We start from the raw sequence: 15,173 nt of genomic DNA, 5'->3' as shown, positions 1-15,173 counted from the left end.
CGATCGTATGTGTAAAAAAAATATTGTCGTCGTGTAGTGTTTCAGCGTAGCATAATTAGTTCAACGTTGTTTCGCCCGAAGGCGCGGATGTTATTGACATTGCCAAGCACTTTGATTTTGACACACTCGCCAGCGACTCAAGTGAAAAAGCAGGAACCAACAGCAACGAAAGCTTGGCGATTGACGTGCAGGAAATATAAGCTGGTTATACATGCTGAACAAAAGTACTGACTACTATGAAGATGCTCTCTCAGCCCAGTTTGCCGGCGCTGTGAGCTCCAAGGTGGTGGCCGAAAAAAAAATGTTTTAGCAGCGGCAAAAAAAAAAGAACAAAACTCCAACAAAATCAATTGAAGTCTGATAATGAAGATCCAAGTACGCCCCTACATTCCTAACCCCCCAGATGTTTCATTTGTCAGAAGTATGGTCATGGTTCACTGAGTTGTCACAGACACAAAACTTGTGCTAAATGTGCCTCAAGGGTCCGTTCATCAGACATCTGTGACGCTGAACCACACTGTGCCAACTGTGAAGGTGACCACGCCACATACTCGCGGTCATGCCCAAGCTGGAAAAAGAAAAAGGCATAACTCTAATGACAAAGGACAATATAACTTTTAAAAAGACGCGACAGCGTTACCTCATTGCACAAAGGATTTTGGTGTTTGCAGCAAAACCAGATTACTCCAAAGTGATGTGTGGGGGCGGCACACCACTACAGGATCCAGCCTCTGCCCAGGCAAAACCTCAGGCAGGGTCATCCCAGGTCCAGACAGGGCAGCGAAAGCTGCCCTGTCATCTTTGAAACGGGCCCGCCAGCCCCCAGGCGGCAGCCCACAAGGCTTCCTCCCAACAGAAGCCAGACACTCGCCCATCCACAGCTCTACCGCGGACGCCCAGCACCTCTGAACAGGCGATGGACACAAGCCCTTCTTCGCCTCCGCTGCAGCAGTGGCAAAACTTTCTCGGGAAGAAAAAAAGAGAGAAACATCATAACAGGCCCCAACAATACGGAACCTTAAGCTTTTAACTACATTCTCAATAACTCTATTAGTATGGTGTTCTTCATGCATTGGAACTGTCGTAGCCTCATCAAAACTGATGTAAGATACCTTTTAAACTCATTCTCCCCAGTCGTTTTATGTCTCCAAGAGACAAACTTAGGAGAACAAAAATATGTTAAAGAAATACAAAGTCTTTCATAATGACTGAAAGAAAGCAAATAGGCTTATCTGGTGGTGTAGCTGTTGTAGTACAGAATTGTGTGGCAACTCGTGAAATTGATCTAAAAACAAAATATGAAGCTGCTGTCACTGTACTTCATTTTGAGACATTAGTGTTTCATATACCTTGAACCTCATTTTGAACAATTACGCTTAACGACTTACAAACACTTTTAATGCAACTACCAGAGCCGTATCGGTAGTCGGGTATTTTAATGTTTCATATACTTTGAACCTCATTTTGAACAATTACGCTTAACGACTTACAAACACTTTTAATGCAACTACCAGAGCCGTATCGGTAGTCGGGTATTTTAATGCACACTCCTCTTTTTGGGGGCATGAGCACACAAACGCAAGGGGCTGTATTGAAGACATCTTATGCAACAATATCAGCCTGCTGAATACAGGAAGGCAAATATATTGCTTCCCAAGCGCTGGAAAAATGAGCAGTTTAGATCTGACTTTTTGTTCACGTTCTATTTTTACTGATTGTCAAAAAAAATGTGGGAGCAAGTTCGTAATGTAAATGGATCCCTTTACCCTCAATAACGTCCAATGTGGGAGCAGATTCGTAAAGTAAATGGACGCTTTTCTCCTTTAACGATCCCTTTTCTCACAGCCCCCGGTACACAGACAAATGTCGATGAACAGGCAGACATACTAAGGGGAGCACTTTTCCCAGGTTTATAGTTCCTTACACCATACAGTTTCATTTCTGAAGCACAAAAACACCGCTGAAAAGCAAAAGCTTCCCACAAGTGGCAGCGTCAATGAACCCTTATAAAATTCGTAGAGTACTGGCTGTTGGTAAACAGACTGCAACCGGCCCTGTCGAATCGATTACTAAATGCTTGCTCATCTCTCAGGACCTGCTTTAGAGGCACTTCTCAAGTTTTTCAACAAAATATGGAAATCTGGAAAAATACCCGAGGCTTGCAAGAAAGCAATAATTGTACCATTCCTGAAAGCAAGGAAGCCGCCAACCTCCCCTGGTAGTTACAGGCCTATAGCACTAACAAGTCTCGCAAAGTCCTTCTATCCTAAATATTAGGTTAATATTTATTCTTGAATCCCGTAAACTTCTTTACATTCATCAGTGCAGTTTCAAGAAAGCATATTCAACAACTGACCACCTTGTTTGACTTGAAGACACAATCCAGGAAGCGTTCATACACAAACAACATTGTCTGGCTATTTTCTTTGACATGGAGAAGGCGTATGACGCCACATGGAGGTTTGGTATTCTCCGCGATTTAGCAGATCTGGGCATCTAGGGACGAATGTTACACTGTTTGAAACATTTCCTGTCAGGCTGTTCATACCGTGTGCGGCTAGGTTCAACACTTTCCAGGGATTTTCTTCAAGAGAATGGAGTACCTCAGGGGTACATTCTAAGCACAACATTGTTTATCGTAAAAACGAATTCTATTGCCAAAGTAATCCCAAAATCTATCATGTATTCAGTTCATGTCGATGACCTTCAGATTGCATGCACATCTTTGAGCGTATCAACATGCGAGAGGCAAATACAACTTACACTGAACAAACTAGCGACTTGGGCCAACAGGAATGGATTTAGGTTTTCTCCGCACAAAACAGTAGCTGTGCTTTTCTCACTTAAAAGAGGCCTGCATATTGACTCTACACTATACCTAAATGAAACCCTTTTGCCTGTAAAAAAAGAACATAAATTTTTGGGAATAGCATTTCACAAATAACTCTCCTTTCTGCCGCACATAAGTAACCTCAAAAAGAAAGCTTTGCAATCTCTGAATATACTGAAAGTGCTCTCAAAGAAGCACTGGGGATTGGACAGGACATGCCTACTACACATCTACCGCCCTCTAATATGCTCTATTCTAGACTAGGGATGCGTAGTGTATGGTTCGGCAAGACCATCATACCTGGAGAACCTGGATTCAATATATAATGCAGGGCTTCACCTTTCATGCAGAGCCTACAGAACATCTCCTATACCTAGCCTTCTTGTAGAAACAAATGAACCCCCTCTTGAAGATAGAAGAACCACACTTGCATTCATATATATCTTTAAAATCAGATCCCTTCCTAAACACATCTGTTATTCTGTTGTAACTTGTAACACAGTGTCCTTCTAGAACAATTTTCACCAATGAACCTCGCGCCACTTGGCCGCTTCTCTTACGATTTGAACAAATGTGTTGAGATCTGAACATACTGGATCGTTTACCTGGCATTGCCAAAAGTCATAACCTGTTACCTCCATGGTACAATTTTCCAGTAGTCTGTGACCTCACCCTCACACGGTTCAGTAAAACAAACTCCAAGAAAACATGTCAATAATTCTATGAATTCAAAGAAAAATACACCACCTTCATAGACTTATATACCAACGGTTCAAAAACATATGATTATGTTGGAAGCACAGTGGTGTAAGGAAGATGAAAAAAAATGATACGACTTCCACAGTGCGCATCCGTCTCCAACGCTGTAGAGAAAATAGTGAACGAAAGTACTATTACAAACAGTATTATTTATACAGACTCCTTTAGCGTACTCACAGCCCTTCACCCCAGTAACGCAGTCGCACCACTGCTTGGAGACATCATACAGAACATAATAGCTGCCACTGCACAGGGACTAAACATCAAATTTTGTTGGTTCCCAAGTCATTTTGGAATCAAAAATGATAGAGCAGATGTATGTGCAGTTCAAGCTCAAGAGAGACAAAGAAAATAAATATACCATTTAAAAGGACAGAACACTGGCCAAAATATGTCATGAGACTATGGCGGAGATGAAAAGATCTTGCCTCATATAATACAGATCGGGCACTACAATATCAAAGAAAAGAGGCTTTACAATTTTAATTTGCCATTGAAAATTACATAAAAACAACTGAGGTGCTATCTAGGGGATAAACTCTATTACTTTTGGTGTAGTACCCCACATGACTACATATCAGCAAAACATCGCTGATTTTCGTAAGTGCACACAGTTATCTTCTAGAAGTGCTTGTCATTATTTATTATATTTTGCACTCTCTACACTGTGTCCTTAAATAAAAGCAGCCCTCCTTTTGCACCTCAAGAGGAATGTTTTCAGGTTTTGCCACTAGATGGCGCCACCGTGTTTGGAATTCCGTGAGGGAAGCGATGATAGTACCCAGTAAAACTTTTCTCAATGAGGCGTACATTACTCTGCCTTAACAGCCTTGAGTGTGAAACTGAAAAGGACGTTACTCTAAGCAAAAAATGTCGAATTACTGCCTGACGAGTGAAATTTATATTTGTTTTCGGTACGTCTCTTTTGTCGACCACCAATCGTCATCGCTGTCGTGCTCACTGTTTCCAGCATCGGACTACATAAAAATGGGCGCATGCACTGATAGAAAAATTCTCGGCAAAATGTTTCTACAGCGTTTCTAACGAAACAGTTATGGAATTGAACACTTTAGACATCAATATTCCCATTGCATTGAAAAAATTTGAGACCTTAATTCCAGTGTTCTGTCCCTTTAAAGATTGCATGAAATTGGCACATTGTAAAGGTGTTGCGAGAATGGAAATCAAGTATGTACTCACCAGGAACGTTTTAAGGAAGTGATTATATGCCGCCTTCATATAGGACACTCACATCTCACGCATAACTTCCTACTCACAAGACAAGGCAAACCCATATGTGATGCATTCTATTATGACCTCACTGTAAGCCGCATCTTGTACTCTTGTAAAAAATTTGAAACACTAAGGAGGAAACATTTCATAAAATTCTATAGTGAAGGCATTCCTTTACTCCCGGCATTGTTTTTAGGTGAAAATGCTCTTACTGATTTATCCTGCATTTTTAGTTTTTTTGAAAGAAGCTAACATCACACACAAACTATAGCTCAGAACACCAAACCGTTATTTAACCTTATGGCTGGCGCATGGTAGCCTCAGTTGCTTATACGCCACTAAATCCAACACAACACAACGCAGGACTGTTAAGCTCTGTGAAGCTGAGCTAGGCTAGAAGCTAGGCTGAGAATCTAGCTCTGAAGAAGCTAGTCTCTTGCATTTCGGTTCTCACGGCACGTTTGAACTTGAGTTTTTGTACAAACGCCGTGCTCAGTGCCGGTGGTGCCAAACAGAATGTGCACGCGTAAATAACGAGTGCAACACACATGCGAAACAATGTTAAGGAACTTTAAAACCAGTTTTAGGGCTTTATTGTTTCTTGGTATCCGCTCCAGACTATTAGACAGGGGTGCTAACAAGGTTAGCATTTGTTGAGAAAAGATTGGGAAGCTAATATCACTTTAAAGACAGCGGTAAAAGTCAACCTAGCTCACATTTGTTTGTTCATAGCAGGCATGATCATCACGTGTAAAGTGAGAGCTTTGGTTTTGAGATGGAAGATGCTCTTGCGAAGCTGGAACTGATGCTCACTGCAAGACGAAGCTGTGGTGGCGTTCAACCATCTAAAATAATAATTTAGATGGTCGAAAGTGACACAGATGAGTGTTGTAGGCTCTATTTTATTAACACTATGCCTATTAACTTGCATGTAGTAGTCTTTTTGTAAAGATATGATCGCATTCAGAAGGCAGCCTAAACCATGAGCCTTGATGATGTGTGGGCTTTTAGCTTTTCCTGTCGTGTGCCATTTGTATCGGTAGTTCCTAAAATCATTTTGAGAGCTTGTCGCACTAAAGGTTGTTGTCCTGGCTCGAACCTAGATTAGATCCAAGTATACCTTGTTTTGTTAGTTGGATGATTATAGACGTGGATGCACATGCATGATGGCATTAAAAAAAGAAGTAGAAAAGTACTGTAGCCAAGCATACCTTTAGAAGAATTCTCTAGGCTTTGTGCAGTGCTTGGTTCTTGCTTACTCAAAGCTCAGGTTAATACATAAATTGCAGTTCAGTAAAATAAATCATGAAATAAATGTACGACCAAACATGAGTGCATATTATTCATTAACGGGTTGCATGTGTTATGATCACTTGATGATGAAAAGTGTTCCGTGGGAAGTGTAGTGTAAGTAGAGTGTCCAGGGCTTTCAGTCCAACCAATGCTACCTCTTTATATTCAGTGGAAGTCCAAAGAGGTAGTTCTGACAAATTGAGCTCCCTATTACTACTATTCCTGACACTTGCATCTGCTAGGGCTCCTGTTTCACACGGGCAGTGAGAAAGTGAGTCGCCCTCACTTAGCATGTAGATTTTTATGCATTCTCAATTTCTTTGTGAGAGGATGCTATGTAGAATACTATTCAGTATATAACTTGAAGAAACAGCGTTTGGCAACAACAGCTCATGGCCTGCAGGGTGCTGTAATAACCCAGTAGCAGTAGCCCCGCTGCTGTGGTGCAGTGGTTAGGGTGTTCGACTTCTGTGCCCAAGTATGTGATATCAAATCCCAGTCTTAGCGGCCGCTTTTTGATGGAAGCAAAAGGCACCCATGTGCTGTGCGATGTCAGTTCAGGTTAAAGAACCTCAGCTGGTCGAAATTTCCAGAACCCTCCACTAGGGCATCTCTCATAGCCTGATTCGCTTTGGGACGTTAAACCCCATAAACCATGCCAATAACCCAGTTGTCAAGTGCAGCAATGAACAGAACAATTGCGATGTTTGACACTCTGAAACTAGTCAAAAGCATCAAAGTTATTTTTCATCTGGAGGTTACCTTTTTGTTTAGGGGAGAAAAGCTTAAACTATGGTCTGTTTCCTTGTTAGAGAATAAGGATGTGAAGCCGTCGTGAACACAGATGTAGCATCATTACAGACTGAGTTTTATCCAGCTATTCTCATGCCAGTAGCTTGAACGATGCCATAATAAGCTGTTATCCCCTCTAAATAATGCCTCTTCTTGGAAAATATACTAGCATAGGTATAGAAGGGCTCCTGTGTATGCAGCCAACATTACAAGTACTGCGGTGAAACATCATTAATTTATACTTCAGTGTTGATCTTCTTTTAAGACTTAAAACTGCGCGAAAATGAGTCTTCGCAGTCCTGGTCAGTGCTTTTACTTGTGCGCACTCCTAAAGAGTGCTTCAAGCACGATGGCTGCATAATGGTGAAGGTCTCTGCAGCTTCTTTCAGTGCCCACGTGGCAGTGCCGGAGATTCTTTGCAGGTGGCTTCATTGGACAGAGAGCGAACAGCACATGGTGAATGCACAGTTTCAGCACGCTGCAAGCCGCGGTCGCTGGGGGCTGGCGGCAAAACTCTGATAACGAAGCTACTCAGCTGGACTCTTAGTTTGCCTGTTGTTGGGGGTTTGCTCATTGTCAACACTCCTACCATTGCGGGCTCATTAGAGAGGTGCAGGAAACTGTAATGTGCAATTCAGGACTGGGAACATTTATTTTGACAACTGCTTGTTAAGCAGGTTGTGCATTGATTCCCATCCGAATCAGCAGGTTACAGCTCCAGGGCATCCAAATAGAAGAGCTTCCGATGCCATAGACTTGTGTAGGCATTTGGCGGGGTTCCAGCGAAAGTCCAAATTATTTGACTAACAAAATTTAATTATACAAGGAAGGTGCTGGTTTCTGTAGCAGCTCAGAAACTGAGCTTTCATTTACTTGAATATAATTTAAAACAGCCTGTTTAAAATGGGTATAAGAAAAGCATATAGAATTAGATGCTGGAAAAAAATTTCTGCTGCAAAAGTCATTGCAGCAAAAGTGCTGAAGCGCTGCTTAAAGACATTCACCATAAGCCTTGCCATTGTTTATTGCAAGTACTACTTGAATCGGGATAAATAATTCTTTTTCAACAAGTGTTCAAGTATCTTTAGATAGAATATTTCGTGTGTGGATATCTTGTTTCCGATTTTCAAAGACCAGCGAATTTGCGAGTTGGAGAGAAGTGAATAAATTGAATGAAGCCTTCCACTTCTATTACTAAGCTTTGCAGTATTTTTCTGTTACCTCTACCCTTAAGCCTAACTGGCCACAAACACACACAAACTAAAAATTGTCTGTAAAAAATGATTTCACTGGCAGAACAAAAGTCAACATAAGACAGTCATAACTTTTTGGTGTGATCTTGTAGGAGGGAGAAACTGTGTTGAAAGCACAGCTTAACATTGTTTTACTTTTTCCGCAGGCTTCGGTACGACAGCTTCCGCATCCTGCTGACCAAGTACCCCGATTCAATGATTCGCCTTTGCCAGATTGTCATGATCCGTCTGCACCGTGTCACTGTCACAGCACTTCATAACTACCTCGGCCTCACCACGCAGTTGATGCGTTCAGTACGTGTGAGAGCACTTTTTTGTTTGTTTCTTTCTCTCTCTCTCTCTCTCTCTCTCTCTCTCTCTCTCTCTCTCTCTCTCTCTCTCTCTCTCTCTCTCTCTCTCTCTCTCTCTCTCTCTCTCTCTCTTTTTTTTATAGGAAATGTAGGAACAGGCAATTTTACGAAGTTTTTCACTTTTACACTTTGTTGCTGTCGCCTGAGGACAGTACTAAAGTTTTACTTGGGTAGGTGTATGAAATCCATTGCATCTTGGCATTTAATATCATCACATACACCTTTCATGCATTTGTTTAAGCCCTTCGTTTCGTTTTTCCTTTTTTTTTTTTTGCATTTTTATAAAGTAATAGCATCAAGTTCGTGACTTTTGCTGCATTAGAGGGTGTGATATTCTTATGTGGTAGTTTTTGTGACTTCACCTTGCCATTTTAATAGTGGGATGCTTCGCACAGTGTGAGCATTGAGACCTGTTCCCTCCGTAAAGTGTAGAGACCATGCACGATCTCTACTTCTGTGCCTTCTGTTTACTCTCCCTTTTCATCCTCTTCTGTCATTCCCCCACATCTGTACACTGAAAGTGAGGCAGGCGCACCATGTCCTTTTTTTTTTTATCCTGTTCCTCCTCTATTGTAATACCGGTTTTGTAATTAATTCATTCGTAGTAGATTTTACAATGATAGCTTAGGGAGATGGTTTCTTCGAGAATAAGTTGCACCCGTTCCTGTTTTCAGTGCCAGCCCTCGTATGTCGGGAAGTGAATGTGTCCATATTCACCTGCTGGCAGATAAGGAAGCACTGTCAGGTGTGCCGTAGCCATTAAAGTCATGCTCTTCTTAAGTGTGGGCCACCTGGACATAGCCCCAGGGGAACGGAGGTGTGCAGCACAGCTGAGGAGGTTTTATTTTTGTGTGCGCTCTTGTTCTCTGCTTTTCTCTGCTCTGGTGGTCATGTGTGGTTTTCATCCCTTCATTGGCAGTCGACAGGTGGGAAAAAGGGCCTTGCTCTGTCTCCAAAGTCAAGTCCGTGTCGAACTCCAAGCCGCAAGTTGAGCCACGTAAAAGAGGCAGCTGCGCCCGTAGCATCGACAGCAGGCATTCTTGGTGCGCTGGCGGTCGCCGAAGAATATGGGCACGGTGAGTTGTTGGCAGAAATGCGTCTCATGACTGAGTGTGAGTTTGCGGCAAGGGCGGAATGGTTAGGTTATCATGCTAGTCCAAACTTGTTTTCCGTGAGGAATAAAGCTTCAGTCGTCGAAAGAAAAGGCAAGCCCTTTCTAGTCCATTTTTCTTCTTCCTTTCCTTTCTTTTTTTGTTTGTGCTTTGCCAAAGAAACTAGTAGTTTGTTGAAGTAGCACTTTTGCTGATGCATTAGCATGCTTTTTGATATCAAAGTGTGTGTTTGTGTAAGCTTGCATTTTCTTGTTGAGAGAGCTATGAGAGCTTAGGCATACACAGCAGGCACTTGTGTAGCTAGGGCCTAAAGAACCCTTGGCCAAAGGATCACATTGGCACAGGACCACATTGGGCCCAGCTCCTCCTTTAGGAAGAGCTCTCTCAAGGTGGAACGAGGATCCAAGGAGAGCCATTGCTGGCCAGCTGTTCTGTCAGTGTCCACGCACACGAAATGGAGGAAGGTGTCAGGTAGTGGAGCATGACACTAATGCCCATGTACAAAAAGGCAGTTGTGCCTTTCATTTCATTTCATTTTATTACCTTAAAGACCCTGTTTGGGGCATTGCATAAGGAGTGGTACAAAAATTTTAAAAAATTCTTTATACATGATGTGCGGCGGAACATCAAGGGACACGTGATGCCAACGATGTGGTGAGGAAGGTCGTTCCAGTTGGCTGTTGTTCTCGGAAAGAATAATTTTGAAAAGGTTGTAGTACTGACGCGTGGACGGGAAACTTGAAGAGGATGGCCGGTGCGATACGAAAAGCGTGAAGAAGGTGCGCAAATGTAGGGTTCCTGATGAAGTGCAGAATAGTAAAACTTGTGATAAATACAGAGACTGGCGATGCGGCGGCGGTGTGAAAGATGCTGTAGATCTGATTGGTTTTTTGGAAATGAAATTCTGACATTCCGTGAGCAGCATGAATGTATAAATCTAGTGGCTCTGTTTTAAACCCTCCTGGACCCTGTTTGAGAGTTAGGCTTTGCTAGCTCTGAATAGAAGAAAAGGACTTCATTGGGTCACTATGCATAGGTATGTGCAAATAGGGACGGTTTTATGAGTAGCCCTGCAGTTCTCATGAATGAAAACTGCTCCGAGTTTTAATACTGGATGTGTTGTATTTGATGTGTTGCTATGTCTTAGCGCAGAGAAGTTCTGGAGTTGTCATGAGATTGATGAACGGGACGTGTGGCTTGCAATGACATGGGGATGAAGACAGGCTTGCATTGACATGGGAATAAGACATACTAGAAAGTAGCTGAAAAGAATACTTCTCAAGTTGTGTACTTGTATTTGAAATCATGGTCAGGATATAGTGATTACGCATGGTCCTCTAAAATGACAAGTTGCTTCTTGTTATGTTTTATTCTGTTTGTTCTTTTTTTTACCTTCTCTCCATTTTAGGCCAACGAGCTATCGCTGCATCAATTCAATCATTCATTTCGGGCAGTGCCCCTGAAATTGGGTCGTTCCACCCTTCAGATGATGCTACAGATTCTGAAAAGTTTGCCAGTGAAGATCATTCTGGCAGCTCAATTAAAACAATGGTAAGTTTCTTTTGGGGTTAGATTTACTGGATATGGTGTTCCATAATATTTCTTAGTGCCTATAAACTAAAATTCATGTGTGTTTTAGACATGCTTGTAAATTTTTAATAAATTTCCATTTCCTTAATGCACGCACTCAAAATCATTTATTTATTTATTTATTTATTTATTTATTTATTTATATACCCTAAAGGCCCTTTCAGGCATTACATGGGGGGGAGGAGTCACATGAACAAAGTTGGTTATAACAGGCACATAAGTAACAATTGCACTTAAGGATCAAAGAGGAGAAAAAGTCATTCAGGTCGCTATTTTTCCCTTTTCTTTTTTCCCCCCTTTTTTTTTTCTCCTTATACAGTAGTTATATGACCTAAGCAATTTTACATGCTCTGAAGAAACGAGGTATGCGCGCGCTTAATACCAAGCAGTAGGCTGAAATGAACAAGAAATAACACAGCACTACACATCAAGGAAAAAAAGTAATGAGCATTGCAAAATATTATTAAGAAAGTTAAGTCAGTTTAACATTCAATTCCCTCCAAAGCCTTGAGGAATGAACTATGGTCAGGTATGGTAGCGACATCTGCTGGCAAACTATTCCATTGTGAAATAGCAAGTAGCAGTGGTGAATATTTAAACAGATTTGTGCGCGCATGTACGGGGTTGATTTTAAATGGATGGTCTACGCGAGCAGATATGTGGGGGGCAGAGCGAAGGAACGTTTTTGAAAGTCTGATGAACCATGATATAGTTTGTGCATGAAAGATAGGCGGGCATTTCGTCGCCTAGTCTCAAGGGGCAATAAATTAAATCGTTGCTTGATACTGTTTACGCTAGTTGGGTAGGAATAATCATGGGCAATAAACCTGGCTGCTTTACTCTGTAGAGATTCAATGGAGTCTGCTAAGTAAGCTTGATGAGGGTGCCAAATGATGGATGCATATTCAAGCTGAGACCTGACAAGTGTTGTATAGGCTAGGAGTTTCGTTTTTTCATTAGCTTGATAGAGAGTGCGTTTTAGAAAGCCTAATGTTCTAGCGGCTTTGTTGATAATGTGTTCAATGTGAGCATTCCAAGTAAGGTCAGAAGATAAATGTACTCCTAGGTATTTAATGGATGATACATGTTCAGTGGCATCGTTTCCAATGAAATAGGTATGAAGGACAATGCGTCACCTTTTAGTAAACGTTTGAGCTTTAGTTTTGTCAGTATTTACTTGCATTAGCCACGTTGTACACCAGTCAGAAATAACGTTTGTCATCCTGTAAGATAATGTGGTCACGAGGGCTTTTAATGGGACGGTAAATGACACAATCGTCTGCAAACAAACGAATACATGAGAAAAAGAATCGGTCCTAAGACGGAACCCTGAGGTACACCCGATTTCACTGAGACAGGAGCAGAGGCATTTTTGTTAATGATAACAGATTGAAAGCGATCAGTTAAAAAATCCTTGATCCAGTCAATGACCCCAGGGGATAAATTCATTGCATTAAGTTTATGGATTAGGCGGAAGTGAGGAACACGATCGAAGGCTTTAGCGAAATCAATAAAGATGGCATCAGTGGGATGAGTCGAATGAACAGAATGGTGAAGATCAGTGACCAACTCCAACAGCTGCGATTCGCGGGAACGTCCACGTTGAAACCCGTGCTGATTAGAAAAGATGAGCTCAGAATTTACAAGGTACTTCATGATTTGAGATGCTATAATGTGCTCAAGGAGTTTACATGAAACGCAAGTGAGCGAAATAGGCCTGTAATTGTGAAGTGAATTTTTGTCTCCAGACTTAAAGACAGGAATGACATGAGCAATTTTCCAATCCTTAGGCAATTTGCCTGTGTCAAGGGAGTACTGGAACAGCCTGCACAGCAGTGGTCCGGAGATGTGTTTGGTTAGTTTTAACAGTTTTGTGGAAATTCCATCGGGTCCGGGACTAGAGTTCGAAGGCAAACGGTCAATGGCACACTTTACCCCATGACAGGAAACAGTGATATCATTCATGGAGTGACCAACAGATTCCAGAATGCCCGTGTCGGAAAAAGACTCTTCGTCAGTAAAAACTGTACTAAAATACACATTGAATTGATTCGCCAAAAGAGTTTCGTCGATTGGCATGCCATCCATATCTAAACTTGGGAGAGCGTTAGAAGAATTGGGTTTTACAACCTTCCTTTTTGTACATATAGGTATTCTTTGCATCCTTCATTTTCCCAAAGGGCGTGTCAAGTTGAATAATTGCAATAGGTTGGCTAGAATTTGAATGGGCATTTGTAACTCCTTACAGAATGGAGAGATTTTATTTTCTGCCAACATTCTTGCAGGAATTTCTACTAGAAAACATTTAGAAAGTGGCTTAAATGAATCAGAATGCTGCTTTATTTTTAACTGAACGCTTTTGCGGCCTATTTATTTAGCTAACCAGAACTGTCAGTTCTCTTAGCTTTGTTCCGCTGGGGTTCATTTCGAACATTTGTATGTAAAGACGTATTGACTGGCTGAGTGTTCACCTATGGGGTACAGCGGGTTGTTGCCATGCTTAATTAAGCAGTTATGTAGGTTGGGATAGCTTCGTGGTGAGTGTATCAACAAAAATAAATTGTTCTTGATTACATCTAGCCCAAAGGGATGTGCCTTGCTGACCAGGCACAAAACTCTTGGTGGAAATAGCAGCGCACAGGAGGAGGTAGTGAAATAACAGAGCAGCACCAGATACTCTAGTGCAGAGAGTTGGGCTAGTCAGTATTAGTTCAGTCACTTTTCTTAACTACTAGCATACACAAACGAGGATGAAAATGAAAAGGACGACTGATAATTGGCTGCGATCTTTGGTCTATCCAGTGGCTTGATTTAGCTCACAAGCCATAGTCAAATCCAGAGTTGACTTGACAACGCCAACCCTATTTGTTAAACTGATGCGAACAGTGTTCTCAGCCTAAAATGGAAGTGCAAGTCCAGTCAGCGGCTAGAAAAAAAGAGACAAAGTTAGTGTATCATGTCCTTTATGATAAACGCAGAACTGACTTCCTCTTTGCTCATGGTTAATGTTTGGATGTAACAAAGCATATCAGCTCTCCTAAGCGTAAGCAGTGTGTGTCAACTTCTGCCTTGTCTAGTGCAGTAACCGACTTCTTAAGGAAAGAAAGGTGCTAATAAAGAGGTGCAGCTGGCTGCAACAGGAGATGTGTTTGCATACCGCACGTCTTCGTACTACCCTGCTGAAAATCTCTCTTCGTTGCTTTCTGTATCCAGAGCAACTTAATCCTTCACAATCTGACAAATGCGCCAGCTGCAGATGCTGGGAGCAGTCATAGTTCAGCGCCCTTTCCCGCATGGTCCCCTAATTGCTGGGACACCATTTGAGTGGGGAAACGGACGGCTTAAAAATTCTTATTTGACCTACTTGGACATTGATACAAAGTACCTCCTAAAACTGCCCTGTAGTTTGGTTTTTCTAGGATAGGCTATGCATGCATAGTGTAGCGATTTGCAAGAGAATCCATGTTAAGCCTTCGCAGTTTATTACAAGGGCCTTCATTTACCATCTGGAGCCTTCAGAACTGGTCAGATACAGAGCATGAATGCCTCAGCCAACATGTACAGTCTGACCAAGCAATAAGCATACCTATTGGTGATGTGTACTGTGAAGGCCAAATCACTTAGGCATCAACCATGTTGCAACTGCTTTATTTACTCGCGTAATGGACCCACCTTTCTTTAAGAAAAATTGGACGTCACTTTGGGGGTAGGGTTGGTTACGCTTAAAAAAAAAAAAGATACTTTTCTTTCTTCTTTTTTCGTGAGAGTCGTCCATCCTTCCACTCATCAGTCATAACGAAAGCACGCAAGGCGCCGCCTTTTAAGCATTGTTTCTAAAGCCCTTTGCTGCTGTCACGAGTTCCAATGATTTTGTGCTGTAGGCTGGGACGGCAGTGTGAAATGGAGGGACCCCCTAATGACTAATGCTTTTCTTTTTTAATTCTCAGGGGCACAAGTGGGG

At 41.9% G+C, this 15,173-nt stretch overlaps 1 protein-coding gene across 4 annotated transcripts in view; it reads left to right on the top strand.

Moving 5' to 3' along the window:
- The window catches only part of sws (patatin like phospholipase domain containing sws), a 130,589-nt gene that overhangs the window by 31,724 nt on the left and 83,692 nt on the right, over nt 1-15,173 (top strand). For 3 of the 4 annotated variants that reach the window (XM_084587921.1, XM_084587923.1, XM_084587919.1), the window contains exons 9-11: nt 8,307-8,460; nt 9,430-9,586; nt 11,031-11,173. In XM_084587921.1, the coding sequence (XP_084444047.1) occupies nt 8,307-8,460; nt 9,430-9,586; nt 11,031-11,173 (454 nt within the window). The remainder of the gene's footprint in view (nt 1-8,306; nt 8,461-9,429; nt 9,587-11,030; nt 11,174-15,173) is intronic. The other variant, XM_084587922.1, reaches the window with a different exon arrangement.

This window comes from Amblyomma maculatum, chromosome 1, assembly GCF_055883805.1.
Source record: "Amblyomma maculatum isolate TAMU_Amacu chromosome 1, ASM5588380v1, whole genome shotgun sequence".
NCBI lineage: Eukaryota > Metazoa > Arthropoda > Arachnida > Ixodida > Ixodidae > Amblyomma > Amblyomma maculatum.
Note: the sequence above shows the minus strand (reverse complement) of the source record. Positions and strands in the feature narration are given on the sequence as shown.